General features: G+C 39.7%; 2 protein-coding genes across 2 annotated transcripts in view; one reads left to right on the forward strand and one right to left on the reverse strand.

Moving 5' to 3' along the window:
* Positions 1-27,896, reverse strand: LOC135410686 (collagen alpha-1(I) chain-like). The gene is made up of 5 exons (XM_064647393.1): positions 27,740-27,896; positions 6,986-8,295; positions 4,587-4,722; positions 3,540-3,678; positions 1-2,641 (listed from the first exon to the last, which is right to left on the reverse strand). Exons 1-3 carry the CDS (start codon positions 27,894-27,896, stop codon positions 4,651-4,653), a joined length of 1,539 nt encoding a protein of 512 aa, XP_064503463.1. The 3' UTR covers positions 1-2,641; positions 3,540-3,678; positions 4,587-4,650.
* The window catches only part of GPR63 (G protein-coupled receptor 63), a 33,392-nt gene continuing 12,920 nt past the window's right edge, over positions 7,497-27,968 (forward strand). Inside the window, exons 1-3 of the mRNA XM_064649927.1 lie at positions 7,497-7,635; positions 22,245-22,330; positions 26,969-27,046. The gene's annotated coding sequence lies outside the window, so the exon portion shown is untranslated. The remainder of the gene's footprint in view (positions 7,636-22,244; positions 22,331-26,968; positions 27,047-27,968) is intronic.

Genomic DNA, 27,968 nt, shown 5'->3' on the forward strand with positions numbered 1-27,968 from the left:
TCTGATAAACACCTTTAATTGTTCACTTTTGGTATTCGGACATTGAAAATATAGAAATTAAGAAAAAAACCAAAAACCTATGAAAATTTCAGTGATGTTTAAGGAGCACTCATTCCCCTCCTTCTTCTACACTCAGCATGGAGATCACCAACCACAGGAGAAGCAGCTGGCTTTTCTATCATAGGACTCAGGTACTGATCCAAAAATAATTCCAATTTGCTCTCTCTGCTGTCTTCCTAGCTAAGATCTACAGTGTTTTCACCTTGTCTGCCTTATACCAAAGATACATTTGAGCTTATTTAAACTAGAATTCCACTTCACTCCAAGTAGAGCTGTTCCTTTGGAAGACCTACAGCACTGGGACCAATACTCATGGATGATATGAAAAATGGTAAAAAGTAATCGTTTATGGGATTCAGAATGAAATTCTGGTTAACATTGCTTCTAAAATTTAACAACAGTATTTAATTAGCTTTCTCTGAAGCACACATTGTCACAAAGCACTTCCAGATCTAATGACCAGATACAGCTCAGAAATGTTAAAGTTCTTGAGGCTGAAATTCTCTGAAATCCCTGCATGAGTTTGTCAAACAAGAGGCAAAACCCAGTGTTTGGCATAATCTGAAATGGTAGTGAGAAAGCATCATTTTGCCTTAACTCTAATGCAACTCTATTGTATCCACATTTTGAATGCTCTACAGTTTTGGTCCTGGAATAGGACCTGATAAAAGTTAGGGAAGATACATAGCAAACAATTGCAATTATTAAAGGGATTAAAGGTAGCGGCTGTCTTATGAGATCAGACTAAAAAATTATCAACTAGGAGAGCGCTGTGGCAAGACTTGTTTATGAAATCACAGAGGTGGCTGAAAAGATGAATATAGAACCATTTTTCACCACATTACAATTTTGGCTTATTTGGTGGAATTAAATTAAAACAGATAAAAATAACACATTACTTTAAACAGTGGCTAGTGTATTTTTAGACTTGCTGCTGAAAGAGGTTGTGGCAGCAGATCCCAACAGTAGGTTCAGACAAGAATTGGATAAGTTCACTTACAAAAAATCCAAAAAGTGGATAGTGAAAGGACTAAGCAACGATTTATCTTCATAAGAGCCATGGAAGCTACGGGAGTACAAAGAACATGGTTTGAAGAAGGTGGCCAAGCTTGTGTGCACTCTATGAATAGTTTCTCCTACTGCTGCTGTTTCTATTTGTTTTTCTGTTTAGGTATGTATTAGCAAAACCTTGAAGGCCCCCTAGGGAGGGAGAGGGCTATAGGTAATGAAAACAAGGAGAAAAAATTGAACAGCAATGAACAACAAATGATAGAAAAGGAAGAGTTACAGAACTGGAAATACACAGATAGGGAACTGGAGGAGGGCATGAAGCAGAGAAGCCCTGACATCACCCATTCCTTCTCGAAGGTTAACCAAGGAGCAGGTGGATGCTGCCCAGTGATGCTCTGCCTGGAGGTGTGGAAGGATGGTGAAATGAAAGGACACAGGTCCCACTGTCACCAGGATCCCCCCATCAAGCTTACGTCTTTTGGTGATGTTAACAACCAACACGGGCAGGGCCTGGAAGCCGTTGATGAGGAGACCCTGCAACTGGAAAGGGCCTTGGTTAGGGAGTGTATAAAGTTCAGAGGAAAAAGTGCAGCTAGAAGTTCAATGAGCATTTCTGGAGGAGAGATGGCACCCTCCTCATTTGATGTACACACAAAATACCTGATGTGCACCAGGGTCTCTTACCCCTGTCTGAGACAAAAAAAAAAGATCCACAGTCCAACCCAGTGGGGCATTTCCCATGTTCATGTATGTTCTTAGACATCTTCATTCTCTCTAAGGAGTGTGAATTGTAAAGGCCTCCACAGGTGAAAGTCACTGTTAAGTTACTAGTGCTGTTCTAAAAATAGTAAGGAATATTTAGGACAAAGGGTACTTAAAAAGAATTCAAAAACTTACCTAATCTCAGGTGTAGTTAAAATAGGGTAGTAACCTTTTTAAAGAGAGAACTGAAAATTATGTGCAACATCACAGTAAAATTTTTATATTCTTATTAAATTGACTGAACAGAAAATTTTGTTTTAAACTCATTATTTCATGTTCATTCTTTGCTGAAGTTAGTTGTTCATTCATAGAAGGGGATTCCAACACAGATATATCTCAGTGGTAAATTGCTTACCTTACTTAAGGTAATGCTCTCTTTTAATGATAAATGAGTTTTTCACCATTGTTTTTATTTAATTGGAGGATCTGTGAAGCATTTGTCATTGGTTAGCAGTTCAGAAATCTGTATTATTATAGGGACCTTTTGTAATTTTCTAATAAATACCATCTATGTTGTCCATCTTGATTTACAGCATCTATTAAAAGTCAAATTTGCTGATTAATGAATGGCTACAGTTCTAACATGATGCACAGAATTAGATTTTGCCTTACCAAATTTGTGACATCACAAAAGAAAGGTGCTTGTGGCAGAAGTCCTGTTGTGTTATCCTCTTCTTAGAGAGTGTAGTTGCACAAAACACTGGACAGGTTCAGATGATGCACTGTAGATAATTTCCTGCATTAAGACATTGAAAAGCCATTCCGGCTAGTTTCACTAGACTATAATGTAAGGATCCCAAAGCATTTGCTGAAAAATAAAGACTTAATTTTAATTTTAATTCCTATGTTATCAGTAAACATAATTTTGAAAACAATGATACCAATATGTACCACAAAGATTCTACTGAAAATTGTATCGAGTAACTGGAGTAGATATGAAGCTGAATGTGACAGAATAGCAAAATTCCAAAACCGGGCACAGCTGGATTGGGAAGGGGCAAGACTACACTTCTTTTATTACCGTCTCTGCATGGAAGCACACTTCCACAAGCTTCCTAAATGATTATAATTCCTGAAGACCCAGACACTTCAGGGTCTTATAGACTGGAAACTGAATGCTGAATTTTCCCAGAACATTTTTTTCGTATTGATGTGAACGGTGCAGAGATGCAGTAGAGCTCGTTTATCTTGCTTCAAAGGCAAACAGTAGCAACTGAAGCAGTAAATGGCCTTTGAGAGGCAGATGAATTTATGAGGTTTGTTGACCATCTTTTCATCTTTGCTATGAGAAGTAAAAGATATTACTTCAATAGCAGTCAGATGGCCAAAAGAGGATAAGAGAGACTGAACGCGTGCCAATACCTGAAATTATATATTAAATTATCTCATATTTGCTTGGCAATGGCACAAATTTTGCTGACATGATTTCTCTTTCTCTCTTACCCTCAGAATGAAAACAGGATAGAAAACAAAGAACTGAAGCTGTGAGGGAATGACTAGTTGATATTTGGTGCACTGCAAACATGGCTCTAGAGGATTTTATTTTTCTAGAGAAAGGTGTGAAAGCATTTTCATGCTACATTTCAAACTCAGCTCCAATTCACCAGCCTTCTGTACAAATGCTCAGATCAGTGTCATAAATTTCTGTTTCAAAATAGCAGCCTGTTTTTTTCACTCTGGTCCTTAACTCACCCAGTCTTTCTTACCTCACGCTAGTTACTGTGGTAAACAGAGCAAAAGACTTGTGTAACTTCAAGCACATGAATAAATCCACCAAGGTCAGATCTTGCTACTGTTCCTTCATTGTTACACTATGCTGTGGTTTTTCATATCTTCAAATTCACTCTGTTACAAAGAAAAACAAGCAAAAAAGATGATAAGGGTGGTTTTTTATGTTGGATATACCAGAAACTACATTTTGAAATCTTTCTTTTCTCCAGGGCACAGAGTTCAGAGCCAGCCTTGAAACTCAAGACTCTATTGGGATTGTATACAACTAACTGCTTAATAAAATAAGTGCAAATATAAAATCTTTCAACATCTGACATTTGTTCTGTTCATCTGCATATTTTCTTGCTACTGTTAGAAAAAAACACCAAAACCCTAACTGCTTCATTTTATCATCTGTGTTTAATGGTTTTAAAAAGCAGACTCTTCATTTTTCTTCCATTTCAAGTCTGCCCCAACATTACTCTTTGGCCTCTTTAAGAGAAAGAGCAGTCATGTTATGTCCTGATTTCCCTTCAAATGAGACTAATGGTTTCACAAAACGGTCTGACCATTTGCTCCGAGGTTTCGCATACTATATCAAAACCCATCACTGAACAGAATTAAATATAATAAATATGAATAGAATAATTGGGAAGAGTGTAAGTAATGCCAAAATGTTCATGTAGGATGCTTTCAATTGAGGACTGTTTCAGGAATTCTGACAGTTCCATACAGAGTGAATTAACATAAGCATTATGTTACTTATATTGTAATAATAATAACAATTTAATGTAATCAGTGCAGTGATGAAGTGATGAGTCATTGCTCTAGGAAGATGACCAAAGAATCTGGAAAAGGTTAACAAATACAGCAGTCAGTGATGATTCCCTGCCTTTACTATTACATCAGGAACTAATGAGACCAATGTTAGAATAGTAGACAGAAAGAGACATTCCACCTTCAAGGCCTTGTTTGCACTGAGGCATTACTTAGATCATTTCTACTTTACCAGACTTAGCACAGTTTGGAGCAGTAGGACATACCAGCAATCAGCAAGTTGTCCAAGGCTCTCCCTGGTAAATGAAACAGAAAAGGCCAGTGCTTCATTCAGCACTGCTGTTCCACACCACAACAGACAGAGGTGCATACTTTTCTGCTACTGCAAGAGAGAGGAGAATTCTGGGAAAAAAAAAAAGAGAAAAAGAAAATCACAGTTTATGGCTGCTAATTAAATTCAGTCTCCCTGTGAAATCTACTTCTGGGGTGAGGTAATTCGGAAGATCCTCATTTGCACAAAAGAATTTCTTCCTAACTTCTTCCTGTTTTTCCCTGTTTCTTTGGGTCTGAATGACTAAGCTTTTCTACAGTCTTTTCTCGAGAAAATCTTTTTTTTTTCCATCCAAGGAACAGCTGGAATAAGTAGCCCTTTGTATTTTAAGTTATTCATTAAGGTTAAATGGCTTTATCTTCAAGCTTGTCCTGGGTAACTATTATAAGGTTAACCCTTCCATAGCAGTGAATCCAGATAAGTTTCTCAATTTTCTCTGAACCTGGCCAGACACAAACACATATGACTATGCCCTTGCTATGGTTCATAGCTGTTGCCTCAACATCTATTTTGATTTCCCAAAGCAGTACTGAACATCAAGGAGAAAAAGGTCACAAACCATGAAAGGCAGTTTCAGAAGGACAGAGAGAACCTCATCATTTGTTTCTTTTTTATTGGTAAAACAGATAGTAATCCCCAATAGTGTCCAGATACAACTAGATTATTGTGAGTCATATAGGGGTAACAAAAACCCAGCAAACCCACACAAACCAAAACCCCAAGCAGTCAGCTCCCTACACAGTCCTGCTTGGCAGAGTCTTCACCCCAGCCACACATCCCCACAGATCATCATCCCCAAATCTCTCACAAATCTGGGTGCTCCTCGGCAACTTCACCTAGAAAGCAGATTCTTTTCTGCTTTAGTTTCTCTTTTCAAATTAGATTCTCCAAATGCTTTCCTAAAGCTCCTTCCAAAAACAAAGGAAGAGGAGATGTGAAGCTCATACCTAAACCAAGGGACATTTACACAAATCCATTGGGTACAATTAGGCAGACTGAGAATTAAACAACTTCTTGTATCCACTGCTACATGTAGTTGCTTGCTTTGGCAGTAAGAACCAAACATTGTTAGGTTTAATTACTCAAACAAACCACAACAGGATCATTTAAAAACACATTGTTGCCTCTTCCACAAGATGGAGTGCAGTGATAATATCTGAGAATTTTCAAATTGAATCAATATATCATGCCTCCCCTATGCTAGAAAAAGCCTTGAAAAACTTTATCCAACCACAGCAAAACAAATCAGAAACTCCAGTGGAGCAGGTTCTCACTGGTTAGTTATGCCTATTTCAGATGGGAGGAGTTCAGAGTGCGTCCCACAAAACAAATAAGGTCCACAGGTTCTTTTCCTTATGCATTCCAAATGAGCAGCAGAACTTAACAGCAATTTTTCTCTGATGGGAAATTACAACCAAAAAAGTGCTCACACCCACTTGTTACACAAGATGTAGGAATAAAGAAATAATTTTACTCAGTAAAGAATTTTTTAAAGCTGTCATAAAAAATTGCTTTTTCTCTGTATTAGCTTTGCAGTTCTCAGCCTTGTGGCTGCTGAACTCAATCAAGACCTGAACTTCTCAAAAATCAAAGCAATATCAGTGCTTTGATTGGATGTAGCTGCTAGCATTCTGCTGGCATCCCATCAGCTGCATGCTTAAGAGATCCATTTGGGAGAATGAGAAGCTTCCTCATTCTCTCATGGTTTGAGTTCACTGTGAGCAGTTGTGATCTGATGTAGAGACTTGTTAGCTGGCAATCAGGCAAATGCACTTTGAATAGGAAAAGGGATTCTGAAAGACTCTTCCTTGTTTTAGACATCAAGTTTTGTAATACAATACAGAGTTTTCATATCAGTTTACATCCCTGTACAGCTATTTGTTATGATATAGTGAGTCTTGTCAATAATACATAATTACTGAAAGAACTACTGAAAACCACAAAAAGCTACCCGGAACCATGTAGACTTTGGCTTGAAACTACGATTTATGGCCTTGCACTTCTCAGCATCAGCAGTCACCCTATCCCAGTTCGGAAGCGATAGGGCTGCCAATGCCACATACTATGCGACCTTAACGTTGCTAACTATAGCCTGTCTAGCAAACCTTCCCCCTTACCAAGTTAGCTGTGACATGAAGGCTTGTGAAGGCTAGTCCTTAAAAATCATCTAGCACAACTCTCTGTGATAAAGTGACTCTTGGAGATATACTAATTTTCCCTTTATGTACACAAGGACTGCAGTACCACCAAGCACATAACATATTTATGTCCCTGCCCGGCAGGAAGCTTGGAGCTCCTCTGCATTTGTTAATCCTGCTTTTCAGCATCTTTTACCTCGGTTTTTAAAGACACGCCTCCAACTTTTACAGGAACAGCGTGCTGGCGCTGGGCGGTGAGAATTGGAAGGGGCGGCCTTGCGGAGCGGCTCAGCCCAGCCCGAGCTGCCCGCTGCTGCGGAGCGGAGGGTCGGCGGGGCGGCTCCATCGGGAGCGCCCACGGGCACCGGGGGCGGTGGGACCCGCTCGGCCCGAGCGTGCGCGCGCCCCCGGGAGGCGGAGCCGCGGCGCGGGCGGGGCTCGGCGGCGCTGCGGCGGCGGGACGCGCGGTGCGGGGAGAGCTGCCGGCGCCGGGCAGGGACGGACGGAGGCAGGGAGGGGAGAGAGGCGCTGGCTCGCCTGCCTGCTCCTCAGTCCGGCGTTTCCGCGGCGCTGCTCGGGCAGCAGAGGCGCCGCCGAAGCCAATGGGGAGGCGGCGCTGAGCGGGCTGCCCTCCGCAGGAGTCGGCAGCCGAGGGCAGCGGCGCGGCGGGCGAGCAATGCCTCTCACTTCTCCGCTTGCGCTTCCCTTCCTCCTCCTCCTCCCGCTCCCGGCTCTGAAGCTTTTGTTTTCCCCAGCTGCTGCGATGGCAGGAAACTTCCCGGAGGGATGGGTTCAGGCCGCGCTTGTGCTGCGCCGGGCTCCGCAGGGCACCGGCCGCGCCGTGAGGTGAGCCGAGCCGGGGCGAGGAGCGCTGCCGGGCAGCAGCGGGAGCAGCTCCGCGGGGCCGGCGGGACGGGCGGCAGGAGTGGGGAGAGAGTTGCGCCGGGAGCGCCGCACGGTTATGCCGGTTCGCCCCAGCCGGGATCCCGCGGCCAGGAAGCCGCTCCAGCCCCGAGGATCCGTATCCGTGGGCTAGGACGGTTCGGGGGCCGGCGCCCCGAGGAGGCTGCGTGGGCACCGCGGAGCCGGGCGCCCCCTCTCCCAGTGGAGCCGCCGGAGCCGCGGGCGGGCAGCGGGGGCGGGAGCGCTGCCAGCCCCAGATGGGCGCTCTCGGCCGCGTCCCGTGGCCCGTCGGGCCGCCCGTGGGGGGTTTCCTTCTCCTCCTGCTCCTCCGTCGGCGGTGGTGCCGGCGAGGAGGCGGCGTGCGGGGGCCGCGCTTCCGCCGGGGTTGCGTCCCCCGGAGGTGGCCTGGCTCCCCTCGGCTCTCCTGGACCGGCCCTCCGGGCCGCTGGTCAGGGGCACGGGGTGGGGCTGGCTTCTTGCTGTCACCTGCTTCTTTAGGCTCCTGCTTGTGCACAACTCTTGAACCTGCCGGTGTCAGTATGGTGTGCGTGTGGCTCCTGGAAAAAAATAGAAGTGCCTCGCTTGGTTTTGATGATTTTTCATCTACTTAGACGAGTATGTAATTTTTATTTGGGTGTGCTGCATAGTTTTCCTCATACTTGCTTTGTAAAAGTCAGATAATACAGTGCAGCCTACTATATATATATATATATATATGTATGTATATATAAAACCCAAAGCATATAATGAAGTTTTCCTTGTAAATCAATAAAAACACTTTTCCAAGAAAACGGTTGATTTACGTAAAGATTTACAGGTAACATGCATATTTTAAATGGTCAGAGCAAGTTAGATCCATGCCCAAGAGGGCTGTTAAATGAAATTGTTTGTCCTTACTGAAACCATGAATGCTTAAGCAGTGCCAAAAGGGTTTTGCATAATGCATTTTCTGTGGGACATCTTACACATTCTAACATTAGAGCAAAGGTGTCAGAGGCATCAAATTATAAAAAGGGCAGCTTTAACTAGACCGTTTCTAGATAGATGAAAATGTAAAAAGACTTCAGATTTGTTTCAAGATTAATAACATGGAATAGCTGTGTATTGTCAGTTGTCAAATGTGTTTTTACTGTTGTTTTTTTGCACAGTTCTCTATGGTGAAAACGTATTTGCCAAAATTGCTGTAGCTCCAGGATAACATAATAGACTCACCAGTAATTACATTTTTAGTCTACAGAAGCAAATTTGGTAATGACTAATAATTAGAAGAAAAATAATTTCTAAATAACTGTAATTTGAAATATTTACTGCCAAATGATCAGCCCTCAGAAGCACAGCCTCTTGCGCTATTCTACATTATTCATGTAGAGGGTAGCCTTACTGTAAGAATGTATTCTAAATGTGTAAATTTTGTCTTTTTTTAAACTGAGAAAATAAATGAGACTGTGGAAATTAGTAGATCATATGTGAAGTCTGCCTACTCAGAGGAAACAGGAAGAAGCTAAGATGAGCTCTACTAATTTCTAATTTTCTTCTTGTGTGCTACAGTGCGTAGGTGACTTTTGTCAGGTGGTGCTGATCAGGCAATGCTTATATGCTTCATCGTTGCATTTGCCACTTTTAAAATATTCCTTTAGGAATAATAGCAGATGAAGCCTGGAGAGGCTATGACCACTTCTCTGCAGCTAATTAAATGCACCCAAGGCTGTTTTCTGGTTCTGAAGCCAACTCTTGTGGATTGGCCCTTGTCAATGCTGCTAAACTCTCCTGCCTTCCAGAATGGGATAGCTGAGTACAAGCTAGTGATTGTGACTGGCACCTGGCCTGTGTTAAATCTAGAACCATACCTCAAAATTGCATGGGAGATCTGTAGCTGCCCTGTGTTAGAAGAATGCTGTGCCAGTCTGACAGTTCAGCGGTCTGTGACTGAGGGAATTCTGTTTCCTGGGAATAATTCCTGGCACTGCTTGATTTACTAGTGTGGACATAGTCTATCTGTAACATAGTCTATCTGCAGGTAGCCTTCCTTAAGTCTGTACTCAATCATAGTGATTTAATTTCCATTCATTGAGGATCTCTGACACTATAAAATGCTGCTTTTCATGGTCAGCTGCTTAGAACTGGCAGAGCTTTCTTCCTTTCATCTCCACTTGTACACGTGGGTGAAGAGGGAGTAGGTGAATGCGTGGTGGCTTTCCCACTTCTCAATAAAGGAGAGGTAAACAAGATCAGGGAAAGGCTTATGTGACTTCTTCTGCTTGTTTGGAAATGTGTTCCCAGGGCATTGCGTGTCCATAAGCAATCGTGATGGCTAGATGTGAATGCAGTCACATGATGGTTTGCTACTTTCCTAATGTGTTACAAGTAGCAAGTTAGGCAGAGCAAATGTTGGGGTTTTTTTTCAATGCTCTAAAGGGTGTCAGGCTTCATTGTTACAAATGAGGAAAGTGAGGCAAGAGGAAGTGTAACTATTATCTGAGGAAGCATAGTTGTAGGATCCAGAAGTAGAGTCTCAGATTGCAAATTGTTATGTCAGGTTGCAGTGCTTCTCATACACATATAAAGTACTTTAAGAGAATGGTGTACTTCTTATCTCTGTTATTTGCTGGCAGCCTTTATTTTGCTAACCTAGCTAGTAGTACAGTTTGAACTTAAATAGGGTAATTGTTTAACCGTCTCATTTCCAGTTGAGAATAACACTTAGACACTTATGTAAACCTTACATGTGTGATGGGATTGGGTAAATGTTCTAAAGTGCTTTCCCAAACCGGCAGCTCGGCTCAGGGAAATTCCAGTTGATTTCATACGAATGAAACCTTGTAAAATACAGTTCTTAATATTGAGACATTTCAGTGCGTGCTTTAGGAGAAAGTTGAGGTATCCATTTTTTTTTCATGTGTAAAAGCACTGATTCAGCAAGGTGACACGTCAGTGTCTGAGGAGTCCCACTGGTCTGAATGGCACTTTGAGAAATCTCTTGCATAACTGTAACCTAATTTACATCAATCTAGATGTTTATTATACACAAGCCGTGTTTAAAAGAATACTGTTAAGTCCACATAAGCCCAGAAGTGTTTGGAAATTTAAAGCTTTGAAGTGATGATGATGTGGCCTTTGGGAGCTGTGCTTTATACTGTCTGGGACCAGGTTTTTTTCAGAGCACTTTGCATCTCAAATCAGGCAACCAAAATTAAAGAATGGTTATGATTTTTGCATCTCTTCCTTGATTTTTCTCCTCCTGGGAGAGGAGAATTGTGTTGATTAGGTATGACATAGTGACAGAGAATAATTGTGGAGAAAGCAAGGTTTTGGACACTTGCTCATCTTGATGACTAATGCACTTTCTAAAGGAAGCTGGATTCTGTGTGGATAAGTAGTATTTAGTCACATAGTTAAAGACTATATCTTAGTGTTTAATTTCAGTTCTATAACTGCTACTTCTCAAGGCTTCAGAGCTTGACTTTTGAACCATGATAGCATTAATTTTTTAACATAGTTTTTGGGTGTATAATTTCCTCAGTGCTTTTTTTTTTTACCCCTAAAACAGATAGAAGCAAAAGGTGTATTTTTTTCTGGGGTATCTTTGATCACTTCTTATGTCTTTAGCAGAGTTAGAACTCTCTAAATGCCAACTCAGGCTGTAACTGTCCAAGCTGTAGCAGTAGATCGTGATCAATAGGTGGATTGACAACAAAGGGAAATAGCATACTTTAAACATGGATTATGAAATGACCCGCATTACCTCATAATTTTTATGTAATATGATGTCACTGACTTAAGGAGGATGGTGAAGCTTTAATGCTTTGTTTCCATTCTGTTGTCCACAGGGCAATGCTGTCTGGTGACTTTACTGTTGTTTTCCCTGCAATGTTTTACTGACCTGTTTCTTCTGGGCCATCTTGTTGCCCAGCTGCTGCCTACATTTTTCTGCCAGATCCTTTTCTTTGTTGATGTAATATATAATTTGTAGTTGCTAGTCACTTCTGTTGGCCAGTTAGAATATTTTATCCTAATCTAGCATGCAACCCTCTAGTTGCATGGGTCAGGTCAGCTGGCCAAGCAGATCAGGTCAAGAAAGCAAAGGGGAAGCAGGCTTTCAGATCCTATGCTTAGATTTTACAGGCTTTCTTGAGGAAATAATCACTGTTATAGCCTAAGTGGACTGAGGCTGGAGCATAGAACTACAGAATAATTGAGAGTGGAAGAGGCCTCAGGAGGTCGTGTAGGCCACCACTTGTCTCATTGCTGAGCCTGATTGAAAGTTAGATGAGGCTGCTCAGGATCATGTCCACTTGGGTTTTGAATATCACAGAAGATGGAGATTCCACTGCCTCCGTGAGTAACCTATTCGTGTTTGACCACTGTCACTATGAAGCTTTTTTCCTAAGGCCTAACTGAAGTGACCCATACCATAGCTTGTGTGTGTTTTCCCTTGTCCTTTGTTGTAAACCTCCAAGAAGAGTCAGATTCTTGTGCTCATGAAAAGCAAAAAATATTTTTCAGATGCTTAATAACACACTCTCTGTCATGAATATAGATAGCTTTTGCCAAGCATGTAAAAACCTATCCTCTTCCAGTCAGGTTTGCACACCTTATTCAATAGCAGGCTGATGAAATCAGTTGAATTACTTTTTTGTTTCTGTGGGCAAAAAAAAATCTTTTGCTAGCCTTACTTTTTGAAACAGGTGTGATATTTGAAATTTCTCCTTTCTTTCTCCCACATGATCGTACATTGTATCTTCCATCAGGTGACTACCTCATTATGTGCAGTGAAGGGATGCTGTTGGTTTAGGAGGTAAATCTAAGTCTTCAAGCTGAGCTTCTGAAAGCCAGCTATCTTGTCCTGTGATTGTGATTTTTTTTTCAGCCTTGTTAGGTGTATGGACCCCTGCATAGCAAATTTAAACCCACTGACTATAGGCTACCTTTCAGGGCTCTGTTAGAAATGCTCTGCAGAGTACTGTGGTGGCACTGAGATGGTCTCAACTAGCCTTTCAGGCACAGTCAGTGGAGAAAATAAGCCTGTCCATAAGGTGGTTTATGATACATGTGGCTGTATTACTTGCTCAGTGTCTTTCTGCTTTGTATCATGAGAGTCTCAATGGCTCTTTTAGCCTTGCTATCCAGCTTTTAGGACAGCCACGTTTAGGCAAGGTTAATCCATAATGAGCACCTTTTCAGTCCTTTTTTTTTTCTTGTCATTGTTCAATATATGATCACATGTCTTATTTACAACCTATTCTGAATGCTTAATAATTAAACTTCCATGTGTGTTTCTTCTGTGGTGGTGTTCATATCTATAATATCTCAGTTCTTAAGGAACATTTAAATTATCTTCATTACCTTATTGTCTTGTGCAAGTTATATTCTCATTTTAAAAACAGAAAAAGGGAAAAAAGTGATAGAAAAATGTTCACAAACAAGAGGTGTTCAGTTTGGGTTGCTTTGAGCAACAGGGGAAACCTTTGCAACAAAGCGGAAGAAAAAGCGTGTATTTTTAATGCAAATTGCAAAATAATAATCCTGTCTTTCTAAAGCTGTTTTAGAACTTCAAAACCTGATACTGCTTGGAAGTGGTTACTGCTACAAATCTTCTGCATCAGTAGCGTAATTCACACAATTATCCCTTTCAAAGGTTCATTGTGTATAATGATAGAAAAGAGACTGATATCTTGTGAAAAATAAAGGTGACTTTTTTTTGTCAGACTTGAAAAGTAATTTGAAAACACATTATATGTTGATTAAGTTCTTCAGTAGATAATACTCCAACAAGTCTTTTATTACTTGATCATTTTGATTTCCACTCTTCTGTCAGTTGTCACTTCTCAGTTTCTCTAGACCTTTTTCTTGAGACTTACATGAGACTTGTGGATGTGTTTAGGAGTATTGAATGTAATATACACATGATATTTTGATGTCACTAACTATATGTGTATATGCTTTTGCACATCTAAACTCCAAAGTGCAGATAATGTTTTCAAATTGCATTTGTATACAAATTACCTGTGCTTCATCTTATTACCAAAGTGATTTTAAGAACCAAAGTAAATGTCCAAATAAAAATCCAAACTTCCCACATTTAGCCAAAGACATGTTATGAAACATTGAAGGAATATGTGTGCTGTATTTGCATTTCCATTCTCTCAACAGTGCGCTCATGCACACTAGTACCCCAGACCTTCATATGCTTGTCTTGAGTACTCTGGGTAGAGTTTGTGGCCTGGAGAGGAACTACCTGTTTCTTTTTGAAGCAAAATCAACTGAATCACACTGGGGTCTCCCACCACTTGTCTTATTTCTGGTGTGAAGGGTTCATGAGTTGGTAGAGTGGAGAAAAGCTAATTCCATCCGTCAGACTACTGAATTCATTTGGCATGTCTGCTGAAGCTCCAACTGTGTCATTTATGATAAGGAGGTGACATTTAAAAGAAATTTGGCAATATTTAATAATGACTCATAAAGACATGTTGAGAATATTTATAACAGGGAGAAGTTGAATTATGCATTACTGATATTGGGACATCTGCAGCTACTATAAGAAATTTCCCTTGCATTTATTACAGGGATAGGGATGGGGTTGAGTGCATTTGCTGACTGAAGTTGTTTTGCCTCCCCATTCCCTTCATTTTGATAAGAAGGCAATTTCCAACTACATTCATCTTTTTTTGAGATATCAAATCAAAGCATGAAATCTCAGGTAATAGCACTTCAGCTGTTGAACTGCTAGATCCAAATAAACTGGATTAAATGTGTATTTTCAAGTCCACTGCAAATAATAGACTTGAAAAAGCATCTCCACTGTACACTGCCAATAGAGAGATATACTTCGATATATTATCAACAGGGCTGAAAATGTAACAGCCCTGGAATATTCTCTCTGTTTTCTGCGCTACTTTGAAAGTTTGTCTCTGTTCTTGAATATGCAGCTATTTCAATAAATAATCAGGTTGTTTGTTTCTTGATGCCAGTATAAATGAGTGTGAGTTAGGCATCGAGTCAGAGGCTGACCAGTTGCTTTGGTGGTCTTCCAAAATTTCACACTTCTGAAATGATGAGACAGATGGGTGATCTTGATTGCGTTGTGGTGTTTTGTGGGCTCCTGACAAGCTTGGCAAGCTCCAGAGCACACTGAGGATCCCAGCATCTTAACTCCAGAGAGGGGGGCACTGGTGAATCACTCCTGGGGTAGGCTGGTGTCAGCTGTTGACAGGGCAATTTCTGTTTTCTGAAACTACAGAATTGTGAAATGTAGAGACATACGTCTGAGTCAGATTATGAGGCAAGTGTAGATACATAAGGGTATTAACGTATAGTACTGTTAAGAAACAAGAAAAATAAATAAATGAAATGGTTTAGTTGAATTTGCTTTCCGGAAATGCATATTCTGTCTGACTACTGAGTAAGCTTATGTGGTTACTTCAAAGCTATGTTGAAATTAGGTGAGATCAGTCTCAGCCCTAGTAGGAAGAAAATGGGGAGGGGTATGGTGTGTGTAAAAACAGATGCTGATAAGGAAACAGACTTACCTAAGGCCTGAGGTTGGGGCTTCGTATTTATGAGCACTTACTAAAGTTGCCAGATGTTGCCAAAAGGCCTACCCAGTTCAGCCTGCTCAAGTCTGTCTTCAGTTGCTGTCAACAGGTCAGAGCAATAGGGACTTGTGGGCCACTACTGTACAGTAGAGTCAGGCAAAGCTATGCAGGTTTGTCACTAAAATGGCTCATTGCATGGCAGAATCCTTCTGTGGATTAAAGACTGTTGATAGGTCTTTTAGATATAGGCAACGAGGAGGTGGTTCTACTCTACATAACTACATGAGAACGAAATTGCCTTTTGCAAGGTTGAAGTTGCCAAATTCATGCAAAATGGTGTATGCTTAAAATATATTCTGTGATTTAAAGTTGCGTCCATTCATTCTGGTGATAAAAGTCTGATGTTATCCAGTTTCATTGGGGAATTGCTAGTTATCCTCCAGGTCTTGAGCTAGCTTTCCTGAATATTTTGATTTGGGGATTTTTACACTCTTGATGTTTAAATGTTGCTGTTCGGGACTGGATTTTTAGTTTAGTTTGTATAGATGTTATTTGTAGTTTAGATGCAAAAAGTTGAAGAGTAAGTATTTTTAAGACAAGTGGCTCTACTTTGTAATGTTATTAGCTTTCATCAGGCTTTCTTTGGCTGCCGTTAGTAGCATTGCATCCCAGGTCTTTTAAATTTCTTCTCTTAGAAAAACCTTAAGAGAACTGATTGACCATGTGCAGTTCTGAAGGCTCCTTCAGCTGGGCACAGTGAAACAAAGATGAGAGAAATATTTCTGAAATTCTTGGTGGAAGATATCCTCAGTGCAGGAACCTCTTATTCAAACTAGAGCAGGGAAGTTTGTGTGTGTGTTTTAAGAACATTATTGCCTTTCCAGATTCATTTATACACTCACTAATCATGATGACTGTATGCTGTTTAAAATATAAATGTTTTTGAGCCTATTTCCGGTGTATGAGAGGATATGGTTTGGGAATTTAGCTTTCTGCAGCCAGATGGATTATAGTGTTGCTAAGGAAACAGACTATAAATGAAATGGCAACTGAATGTCCCTAGAACATCAGACTGCTTGAAGCTGGTATTTTAAACTCATTTAGGTGGGTAGATAGATGATGTGATGAGAAGTTAATTTCCTGTATTTTACAGTTCATTAATTTTTTATTGTTTTGTTAGTATTTACAAAAGGTACCTTAACTTCCCACTCAGACCACCTAGTGTGTGGGTCACTGAACAAAAATTTGCTATTGAAATTAGGAAATGGACAAAAGCTGTACAGTAAAACAGATCCTAAAATAATCATTTAGACGACTGACCAGTGGATAGATGACAACGTAACGAAGACCTGGCAGCAATATGGTCCTGCTGAAAAACTGGGATGAGGAAGTGAACTGACATTCTTCAAAGTACTTTAGAAAGGATAGGACTACTATGGATCTGGTGAAGTTACAGATTTTTAACTTCGTGTATAAAGTGTTTAACATCTGTGTTATACCTATTTGATATACATACACGAAGTTGCTCGGAGCAAGGGAACTGAATTGTGGTTTCGATACTTGGTTTGCCCAAGAAGAGACCTTGGCTCTTTTTTCCTAGTGCTTTTGCTGAAAATGTGTCAGGTTTCCAAACCAGGGTTATTGACTGATACAGCAGAGGTTTTTCTTCTTCTTACCATTGAGATGGGCATATCTGAGCCATTCTAGCTAAGCATGTGGCTAATAGGGATAAAGACTTAAGCACACTGAGCCCACAGGACAGACAGCAACTGTTCCAGTTGATAAGATTGACTGACTGGACAAGGAGAAGGCAGGAAAAGTTCTGCATAGCCAGAAATACCTGCAGACCTCAGACCTTAAAAAGCATATAAATAAGATGTGAATCCTCTGCTTACCAGTGTCTGCAATGTGAGAGGTAAAGTGCTTATTTGGCATTGCTGCTCTACTTCAAGTGCCTTGTGTTCATGCAGTTGAAATCCCTTTGCAGGTTGATGGACTTGGAAACTGAAATGCTAGAGGAGGTAGTGGTACCCATGTTCTCAGCATGGTGTGAGTTGTGGTTTTAAGAGAAAAGGAATGACTAGACTATCTAAATGCAATATACTTAGAATTGCACCCACTTCCAAAAAAGCCCCGGAGATAGCAGATAGATAGATAGTGAAGGGCAACACAAAAACCTAGCACAAGAGTCTGCTCTGCTGTTCTGAAGTTGTATGCCATGCATACAAGGGTGTAAATTCAAGTATATGGGCAAGTGGTTATAGCTTTTTTCAGTTTTTTTATTATTTGTGAGGCATAACTACTCAAAACAAGACTGACATGGACTGAGCGTTTCACAGGCTGGGTTTGCTTAAGAAGAAAAGGAATAGTGAGCTGGGAGGAGAACAGGTGATGGTTGAGTCTGTAGAGCTTCAGAAACTTGCCTTAGCTTCTTCTGTAAGAAAAAGGACATCTGGAAAGCTCTTGGTAAGATTGAAAGTGGTAAGAACTTGCCAAGCAAAGATAGTCTGTGAGCTAAATATGAAATCGAAGGCTAAGGAAGGTTTTCAAGTGTGTGCAGGTGGTCAGTAGAATTTCCCTTCTATGTTTTCTGAATTGAAACGAAACTGTTTTCAGTAAAACACATTCTGGAAAATAAGTCATTTTTCCATCAGTGTTAAACCTCCTCAACGTGCGGTGTTTAAACTGTTATTTGGAGTACATTTGAGAGAACTGCTTCTGGTCTTTTCAGCCAGGTAGCCAACAGAGGTTATTGTGGAGATGGCTTTAAGTGCACTATAACTTTTCCCTTCATGTTTGTCAAATGACTGGAGTTACTGTATTTATGAGTACTGTCAGTATACATATGGATCAGAATCTGCCACTGTTTTTTCACTGGAACAGTAGCCAGGAGCAGACTATAACTTCATAGTATGTGAAGGATGGCTTTTCCTCTTTCATTGTCCCTTTACTGAGGGACTTTGGGATTGAGCAAGTTTGTCATGGTGGCTGTTTGTTCAGTAGAATCCTGATACAGAATCCTTAAAACAATGTTTGTAGTATGTTGTCTCACACTGAGAATTGTCCAGATGGGAACTCTTAATCTAACTGTCTTTTAATATCTAGTGTGAATAGATTTATAACTAGGATTGTTTCTCCAAAATAGTTGCTATCTTGAAAGTGTTATCCCAGTTGGCTGACATGAGCCAAAAATAATTCTGAAGCTTTTAAAAAAAATTATATGGAGAACTATTAAGAATTAGATAGTTTATTTATTCTCTGTTTCTATGATATGAAAAATAAGTTACTATTGTAACATGTACTGATTTTTAGCAGACTCATTTAGACTAACAGCAAAGTGTAGGCTAATTCTGGGGGGAAAAAATCAAAGGAACACAAATAACTGTTATATTATTTTGTTACATTGAGCATTTTATGTTTATGTTTGGCTGAATAGAGATGGTAATAAGTATTGAAAAGAATCGCGTGTATGTATATGTATAAGAAGAAAAGCATGTAATATAAATACATAAATATGCATATAAAGTAAATATTTGTTTAGTTCTCAGCTAAATCTTATGGTTGCAGCCTTTTAGTACTCTCAGAACAGGATGCTCCGATCAGCAGTGTTCCTGTTGCTGAAATACAGTCACCTTATTTAACTTTATACCAGCACCTCTTCTCTGTGAGCCAAGTGACAAGAAGTAAGATCCATAACATCTGTATTGCAGCAGCAAGACTCTTGGGCAGGCACAGATTTAGCTGTAGCATGAGCAGAATCCCTGTGGAAAAACTAGAAGCAAGGCTGATTGCTTTGCTCTGGAACTAAACAAAATCCCAGGAACTTGTGTGCAGCACACTGTGTGAAGAAAGTACAAATTTGATCATTCTAATCACTTTTCCATTAACATCCCTTTTTGTTAAAATAATCTTGTTTCAAGAAACAGGTACATTTTTATGGGAGAGAGCTTAAATTCCATCAATGTAAAATTCTGTCGATGATGGTGTTACCATTTTTGTAAGGTAAATTTTGTAAGCCCTGGCTTATAAAAGAAGACTGTGTGTTAACAGCTGTTGTCAAAAACACTGAAAAATAAGAAAATTCATCTTTCCCTGTTTTTAGCAGAAAGCAGTGCAATAGTGTATGTTGCGTATACTGGGGCACTACAGAGGAAGTAAGAATGATGTAATACAAGGAGCCTTTATGGATAGCCTCTTTACCTTATGTTATATGAAGGTGAAACGTTTTCATAGAGTTCAGTCTTTCATTGAGAGAGCATACTGGAGAAGTTTCTGTAGTTGAAAAGCCGAAATAGCCATAGGACAACTCTGGCAAAGCTTTCTAACTTGAAGCAGGTTTTTTAACTTGCCTATTATCTTCCGATAGATTGACTATTGTTATGAATAAAGACAGCTTTCTTTATTTCACTTCATTTTTGCTCATGATTTTATTTTAATATCCCAAGAAAATGTTAGGGAAACTTGATAAAATATAACCATAGACTAGGTGCAAATAGATGTAGAGAGCTGTCAGTAAAGTACGTAACAAAAGTTATTACTCATTTGAAAAGCAATTTCATAATATTTTTAAGACCTTCTCTAGCCTGTCGCTAAGTCTATAATATAATCTGCTTGTGGGAAACATTTTTAAATTTAGTGGTGTTTAAGATCCCTGTGACTTCTGCTATTTCAGTTCTTTGGAAATGACAGCTTCTGGTTTGGGGAATCGAAATAGATCTAACAAGATCTAAATTTCTCTATGTTCATCAGTAAGAACAAGTTTTGCACCCTTCTTGCTTATGGTACAGCACTGTCTTGAATTAAAATACCTCTTACTATGTAGAAGCTAAATCTACAATTTATGCCTTAATCTGTGTACCCCAGCATCTCACAGCTTCAGGACAGAAAAGTGAAACTTTTAAATTTGCTTGTCAGAGTCTATTTTAGTCGAGCTTTGGGAGTGGGGAGCTGGGTTCAGGGATGAGTGAATGAATGAGGAATAGGTCAGGACTATCCTTTCAGGAGCTCTGCCAGGTCTAAATGCTGATATCATCAAGGCTGTAATTCCACAAGTAGAGCTCTTTGCAGAAACAGGAATCCTCACATTCCAATTTCATGAAGGGTTACAGAGCTTTTCCCCTCTGTTCTTACAAAAAAGGCCTGACTAATCATTTATAATGGCGGGGAAAAAAGGAATGCCGTTATGAAACAGTGTTAACCTATTGCCAACAGAAAGCTACCTAAAGCAATCCTGCCCAGTTAAGAGCAATCTCTGCAAGGTACTCAAATTTGATAAAATTTTCCAGATTTACTTTGAAAAAGTACTTTTATTTTTTTCCTTCTTGGAGGCTCGAAGTGGAAGAACTTTGTAGTTTATAGTGATGTTTTGGATGCTTTTCTAAATTGATTTTAAAGATACTTTCATTTTAATGAGAGTTGGGAATATTTTCTGTGGTACTTTCTATGATCACTTGAGAAAAGAAATGGCTCTTATGTCAGAGAATATGCTTGTACGGTGGGAAGATCTTACAGGTTGTTGCTGTATTTAATCTGTCCAGGCTCCTGGCAGTTTTCTGCCTGCTTGCAAACCTGTTCACTTCTTTGACACTTCAGAAAGAGGAAAGATTAGCAGTTCATATTACTTATCTCACTAAAGAGGGAACAAACCAAATGGTGAAAGTCTATAATAATCCAATGGCTACATTTTGTCTCTTTTATACATAGCCAAATCTGAGACTTGTATTTTTCCTTCCCTCTTTGTTCTGTAGAATAAATGTAAAGATTAAATTTGTATGCTAATGGAAAACAACTCGTATTAATAGATTATCATAAAAACCTTTCAGACACTGACTTCCATTGTGGCTAGATAATGTGTTTTTTTTGCAGAAGGCAGATTTCTCAGCAGACATAAATCTGGTAAATCAAGCCTTATGTTTTGGATGTTTAAAGTCCGTGTTAAGTTGGCTGCAGATACAGAAACTCAGCGCTTGAGTGACTGTAGGAGCCAGTACGTTCTGGGTGGTCTTCAAGTACGGTTTGTTCTTATTGCCATGTGAACTCATTCATTGGTTTGTCCTTCAAGCTCTGTGTACAGCTTTTATTTAGAAACTTGTTCTTGAAGGATCCTGACATCTTTTGCTCCAGTGTGGAGGTGACTTAGAGATGTTCCTAAAGCTTATTCTGGCAGAATTTAAAACTTATGTAGCCTTTTAAAAAATAGTATGTGAAAGTGTCTGTGGCCCATATCTTTGTTCTCTTGATTTTTATATATAAATAATATTTATAAACTAATTAGATTACCTAAGTCTATTGGTGTGACATAAACTCAGCTTTCAAGGCTCACTGAAATTTTATGGCTTCCCTCTAAGAATATCAGTAAAAGCTACATTGAAAATTGACTTTCTTAGTTAAGAACACGTATGCCATGATAGAATGTGCAACTTTTTAGCTGTGTTAGGCCCAGTTTACAGAAATAATTTTAACTACCTAAGGTGTAATGATGATTGGTACAAGTGCATGTAAAGGAAGTGCTGAGATCCTGCACTGAAACTTTCATGGCTTATTCTTCCTCTCTAGACCTGTTTTCTTGCTCTTTGTTTTTCTGATACTGTTATGCTAATATCTTTGCCATTTGGGCAAAATTTATTCATCATCTCTATGATGCTCAGTAGTACCTCATAGATTTAAATGTCATTGTTTTGAGAGTCTTTGGGGATATCAAGATCAGAACCCTGATGGTTAAGGCCAAGCATGTATTTTCATAGATCCAATAAGACTTACAGCAGCTAACAGCTGTGTGCTTGTCTACAAATGAAATAAATGTGTCTGAATGAGACCTAAAGCAACGTGTTACTCCAGTCCTGGCAAATGTTAGTATTAAATGGTGAGATTCTTATGATCTGTCTTTTGTTAGGAGACACAGAGTATTCTACTTTTCCCAATAAAAATAAAGTTTTTTTACAGGGAAAATTTTGCTATCCTGATCTTGTCCTGCCTTGAGAGTAAATATGTCACATTTTACTTTCTTTGTTTTTTTGGCAGGTTATTTGGGAAGGGAATACTTTGTTGAGCACAACAGCACAAGATGACTTATGATTCCTGCTCTTCGTGGGAGCCTGTCTGGATTGGTATGCTTTGTGTTTTGTTCATTGGTTTTTGTTTTGTTTTGGGTTTTTTTTGCTACACTGACATATAGTGATTCTATGTATAGTCCACTTAAAATTTAGGAAGCCAAGCATTTAAGAAACTTCCAATTTGTTAGCTGTGTGTTAATAACTAGAAGGAGACTATGAATTAAAATAGTATATTTTCAGTAATGTTTTCAATGTTTACTGTTGTTCTAGGTACTACAGTATTTAATTAGCTCTTCATCATGAATATAGTTATATGACCGTTGAGCTAGTGGGAAAGTTAGAAGGCGGGGAGATATGACAGTGCAAGAAATGAACCTAGAACTGTGTAAGTCCTTTCACGTGATCTGCAACTTGAGAACATGAGTTTTCCTGAGAGCTAAGAAAATAGGATTATTCTTTACATTTTGCATATTTGTGGTTTGCAATAGTAATAATGATTCCCATGGCTGACGTTTCTTGACAGTTAATGGCTCTCTGAATTAAGGACAGAAGGAAATACCCTCAAGAGGGCAATTAGTTGTACTAAATGACCCAAAGCAGAGGTGACTGTTTTCCCACAATTGCTACAGTAGTGTTTATAGAGTGGAAAAAAGGACAATTTCCTAAATTAAAGTAATGCCTCTTGTGAATAGTTTTATGGGTCACCTACTCATGCAGTGGAGTTGATTAGTTTCAATTTAGGATATGTAAATATGTATTAAAACTGAAAACTGCTGGTTCCTTTTAGGTAAGAACATTGTCCCTGCTGATTTGTGCTCTGACTCATTCTTTGCACTGGCTTTAGCAGAAAGGATTCCACTGCAATGTGTTCCTGCCTCTACTTAATTGCACAGGAAACAATGCTTGTTTCATATTGAGAGGGGTGTATGTCCTGGGCTGCTTTGTGCAATAACAGGGTGTCAGAGAGCACATACTCGAGTATTTTCTTTTGGCATATAAATTGTTTTGAAAACAAAATAAGCCCATGGCCTTCATGCTTGTTGTTATTGGTTTTCCCCTAGAAATACTTTGCTTTTTAAATTGATTTTATGTTGCAAAAATAATTTTTGCCAAAGTTTGCCTTTAAAATAAAACCATTAATAGTAACTATAAAACATGCAGAAACTTCCCATTTGTAACCTTAAAACAACCCCAAGAAATAGGATCACTGTACCAGGCATTGCTAGCTTCAAGTTTCTGAATAAGAATGGTGTTTTTGTGTGCTAGACCAAATCTTGATGCTGATCAGTATTGAAAATATGCTTTTAGCAGACAAATATATTAAATCATTGAACATTTTGGCAGCTGTGTTCTGATCTGCATTAAACCTGTTATGGCACTGTTAGGTTCCCTGTTACTGATTTTGACTGATGTTACCTTTGCATATAAGATATAATGTTTTATTTCCAGTTGAGCATGCTATCCGAATTTTGAACAGAAACCTTTTAGCATGCTATCCGAATTTTGAACAGAAACCTTTTAGCTTCTAAAGCTGTTAAAAACAGATGCCATAGTTCTAGCAATAATTATATTTGATGAATGGAATTTGTGTGTTATTTAGCTTTAAGTATGTGCTTTATTGAAATAATTGTGTCTATTATGTTCCATAAAAAGAAAGTTGCATATGAACGAGAACCTTGCTTGAGAGAATATGTGCATACACAGTAAATTTTAGCACTGAAATTGAAAACAGTGATTGTATGAAGCTCTTTTGCATCTGAAAAGAACCTGTGAGAGCACATGTTCCAAAAGTGAGAATGCTGTGACAAAAAGGTATCTATCTGCCTCTTGCTTGAGCACTTGACCATCAATAGCCTTACCCATTTAAACTATCAAAGCATGGTTGTCTTTTACAAGCTATGTGATTACCATTCAGGAATGACTGTGGCTTTGAAATTACAGGATCTGTCTTTCTCAAAGAGCGAGTGAGGACTGAAATAGAATTGCTGTGAAGTTATCTTAGTGGTTCCTTTCATCTTATATTTCTATCTTTACATAATTTTGGGGAAGTTGGAAGGGTAGGAAGAAGGATGGGGGAACACGTTTAATAATCATGATAGAAGCCCTTTAAGTAGAGGAAAAAAAAAAGGACTTATGACTACAATAGAAGGGATCCTCGAATTTACTGGCTAAATTGTCAGTCACTTTTATGAAGGATGATAGCTGAGAAAGAGCATTGCCTGCAGGTTAGATAAGTGTAAATCCAAATCACATCTGAGCATGCGGATTCAGTATGCACTGCACAGAAAGATTTCATACCTCAGAGTGATAAACAGAGTACAGAGAAGAGTGTTGCCTGGAAATCATCAGGAAGCAGTGAGCACAGGAGCAACACCCAACAGTTACTTTTTATGTTGGATCCAAAGCCTGCAGTCCTCTTACTAGGTTAGGTGTCTTCTTTGCAAGAGTTGATCAGTGCTCACTCTTTCATCCTTGAAAAGATACGGCTGATGACTTATGCAACAGCCAAATGGCCTCCACTCATTTCCACTTTAAGCAGTTGGCTGGTCCAGGCAGCAGCTTGCATGAGGTCATTCTCCTGTTAACACCACACAGGAAAACATACAAGCATCACACTGAGGGGAGGAAGCACAAAATAGGAGGTAGCTATTTGCACAGTGAGCTGGGATGGTGAGAGAGCATATGTGAGATTACTTTTCTTAGACACTTTTCCTAGGTTTGTTAGGAATAGGCTATAGATGTCTGTGAGTCCTTTGTCCTATGATCTGGATGCTCCTTGTCTTGAGAAACGTGGAGTAGCGCAATCTTTCTGACTGAATTAAGGGTGCAGAACATCTTTACTCCTGCTCCCCTTGTCTGGTTCCTTCTGTTTAGAAGGAAAATTTATGATAAAGCAGTATTTTCTAAAACTTTGGTCCTTTACTGTGGAATATTAGAATTGTTTGGTTGGTTTTTGTTTGATTTTTTTCCTCTTTAAAGCTTTTATGATACATGTTACCATCTAAGCCTCTGCTGACCTTCATACTTCAGAGTATAAAGTTATGTGGCATAAAGGATGTAAACTTAACCTAAGTAAGCAAATTCTGTTGTGTATATTTAAAGTTAGTCCAGTAACTGCATATGTATGTGCTCAAAAGTCTGTATTCAAATCAGATGGCCATGTACCCTTTGCAGTCAGCAGAGGGAGATGGGTGATTCATTTCTTCCTGACATGGACATCTATATAAAGATCATGTGAAATATGTCCAAAATTGCCTTCTTAATCCACAGAAGCTCTATGGCATCCACAACATCCTGTGGCAAATGTTTTCACAATTAATTGTGAAATAATAATTTCCAGATCTGGGCTCCTCAGAGACACGGACATACTGGAGAGAATAGAGTGAAGGGCTACAAAGATTATGAAGAGACTGGAGCATCCCTTCTGTGAGGAAAGGCTGAGAGAGCTGGGACTGTTCAGCCTGGAGCAGAGAAGGCTCAGGGAGATCTTATCAATGTGTGTATGTATATATACCTGAAGGGAAAGTGCAAAGAGGACAGTGCCAGGCTCTTTTCAGTCATGCCTGGTGACAGGGCCAGAGGCAATGGGCAGAAGCTGAAACATCAGGAAACAATTTTTTTCCCACTCTCAGAGTGAGTGAGCACTGGAACAGATCCCCCCGAGAGGTTGTGAAGTCTATCCTTGGAGATACTCAAAAGCCACCTAGACATGGTCCTGGATGACTGACTCTAGGTGGTCCTGCTTGAGCAGAGAGGTTGGAAAAGATGACCTCCAGAGGTACCTTCCAACCTCAACTAGTCTGTGTTTTTGTGATTCCTTTGACTTTTCGTATTCTTATGTTATGAAAGACAGCAATCATTCACTTTCCCTGTGCCACTAATAACTCTGTAGACCTCTATGATACCTTTTTCTAGTGACATTTGAATAGAGATCGGGTGGTGCAGAATTGAACATAGTACTGAAGATAAGAAGGTGCCATGGATATGTACTGTAGCAGATACCATATCTGAATACACAATGTATATAGCTACCTCCTGGTTTTCTTCTCAGTGTCTTTGCTAACAATTCTGAGCGCTTGGCTGATGTTTTCATAGGACAGACTATGAAAATTTGAAGATCTGTTTTTCTTCTGGGTGGTAATTATTGGTTTAGCACCTGTTACTGTGCAGGTAACTTTTTTTCAGTACAGGCATAGCTTTATCTCTAGCACTGAATTTTATTGGGCAGACTAGTAGCTTGCCACTACTCCTCAAGAAATCCTCTATGCCTTTTTATAGTTGATCTTAGTTTTTATTATATTGCCCTGAAAAACAGCTCATGTTCATCATCAGCAAATGTCATAGTTTTGCATTTCCCTCTTCTCTTCTGCAGGTTGATGAGCTTGGACCCTAGTATAGATTTTCTTTGTAGGATCATTCTGGTGACCTTTTTTCTCTGCAAAACTAACTGCTCCTTCTTTTGTTTCCTGTTTGATTATTGTCTATAGGAGGGTTTTACATGTATCTAATGGCAGATTAGTTTCTTTTAGAGCCCTGTTGGAGAGACCTTGTCAAAACCAATCAGAAATGCAAAAGTTACCTTTGCTGGCTTATTGCTTACAGAGCTTTAAAAGATACTGCCCAGGGGATCTAATTTTCTTGCTCCAAGATTTTAAATCCAAAATGATTTGTTGAATTTATTCTCTTTTGCAGTCCCTGCAGAATGCTACAGCTTCCTTTCCTCTTCAGTGTTCTTGTCTTGTGGAGTCATAAACCTCAGTGGAACTTTGGGTGAGATTTTCTTGTTCATTGCTAAAATATTTCTTACTTATTCTGGAAAGTTCTGTTAACCTTTTCACTGTTGGTTCCATACTTTATTCTAAAAAATATATTAAAGAAGACTAGTAAAGGAAAAGTTTATAAAGACCAAAGAAAGAATAATTTCGGCTAATATAGAAGCTTTAGCTTGTAATTAGCATTGAGGCTTTCTCTAAAAGAGTTAGTGTAAAAATAAAATTAAAGAGAAATAATGGGGGAAAAAAATCTAGAATAAAGTTAATGGAATTTTTCATTTTTGCAAAAATGTCAATATACATAGCTAGTATACTTTTGCTGAGTTTTACAGTCTTTGAAGTATAATAGGATAAAATAGAAAATTATGTCATTCCCTCCCATTCAAGCAGTCAAACCTCTAGGAAGTGGAATTTATATGACTCTCTATTGGGTTTGTGTGACAAGCTTTTGGTAGCAGTGGGGCTACAGGGTTGGCTTCTGTGAGAAGCTTCCTCTGTGACCAGTAGAACCAACGCCAGTTGGTGCCAAGACAGACCCACCAGTGGCCAAGGCCAAGCCCATCAGTGGCGGTGGAAGTGCCTCTGGGGTAACAGATTTAAGAATGGAGAAAAAGTTACTTTGCAGAAGCAAATTACAGCTGGAGAGAGGAGTGAGAATATGTGAGAGAGCTCTGCAGAAGGGAGGATGTACCCCAGGCACCAGAGCAGAGATTCCCCTGCAGCCCGTGACAAAGACCATGGTGAGGCAGCTGTGCCCCTGCAGCCCATGGAGGTCCACAGTGGAGCAGATTTCCACCTTCAGCCCCAGGAGGACCGCGGGCCAGCAAAGGTGGAGGCTGTGACCCCATGGGAAGCCTAGAGCAGGCTCCTGGAAGGACCTGTGACCCTTTGGAGGGAGGAGCCTATGCTGGAGGAGGTTT

The sequence above is a fragment of the Pseudopipra pipra genome, chromosome 3 (assembly GCF_036250125.1).
Source record: "Pseudopipra pipra isolate bDixPip1 chromosome 3, bDixPip1.hap1, whole genome shotgun sequence".
Classification (NCBI taxonomy): domain Eukaryota; kingdom Metazoa; phylum Chordata; class Aves; order Passeriformes; family Pipridae; genus Pseudopipra; species Pseudopipra pipra.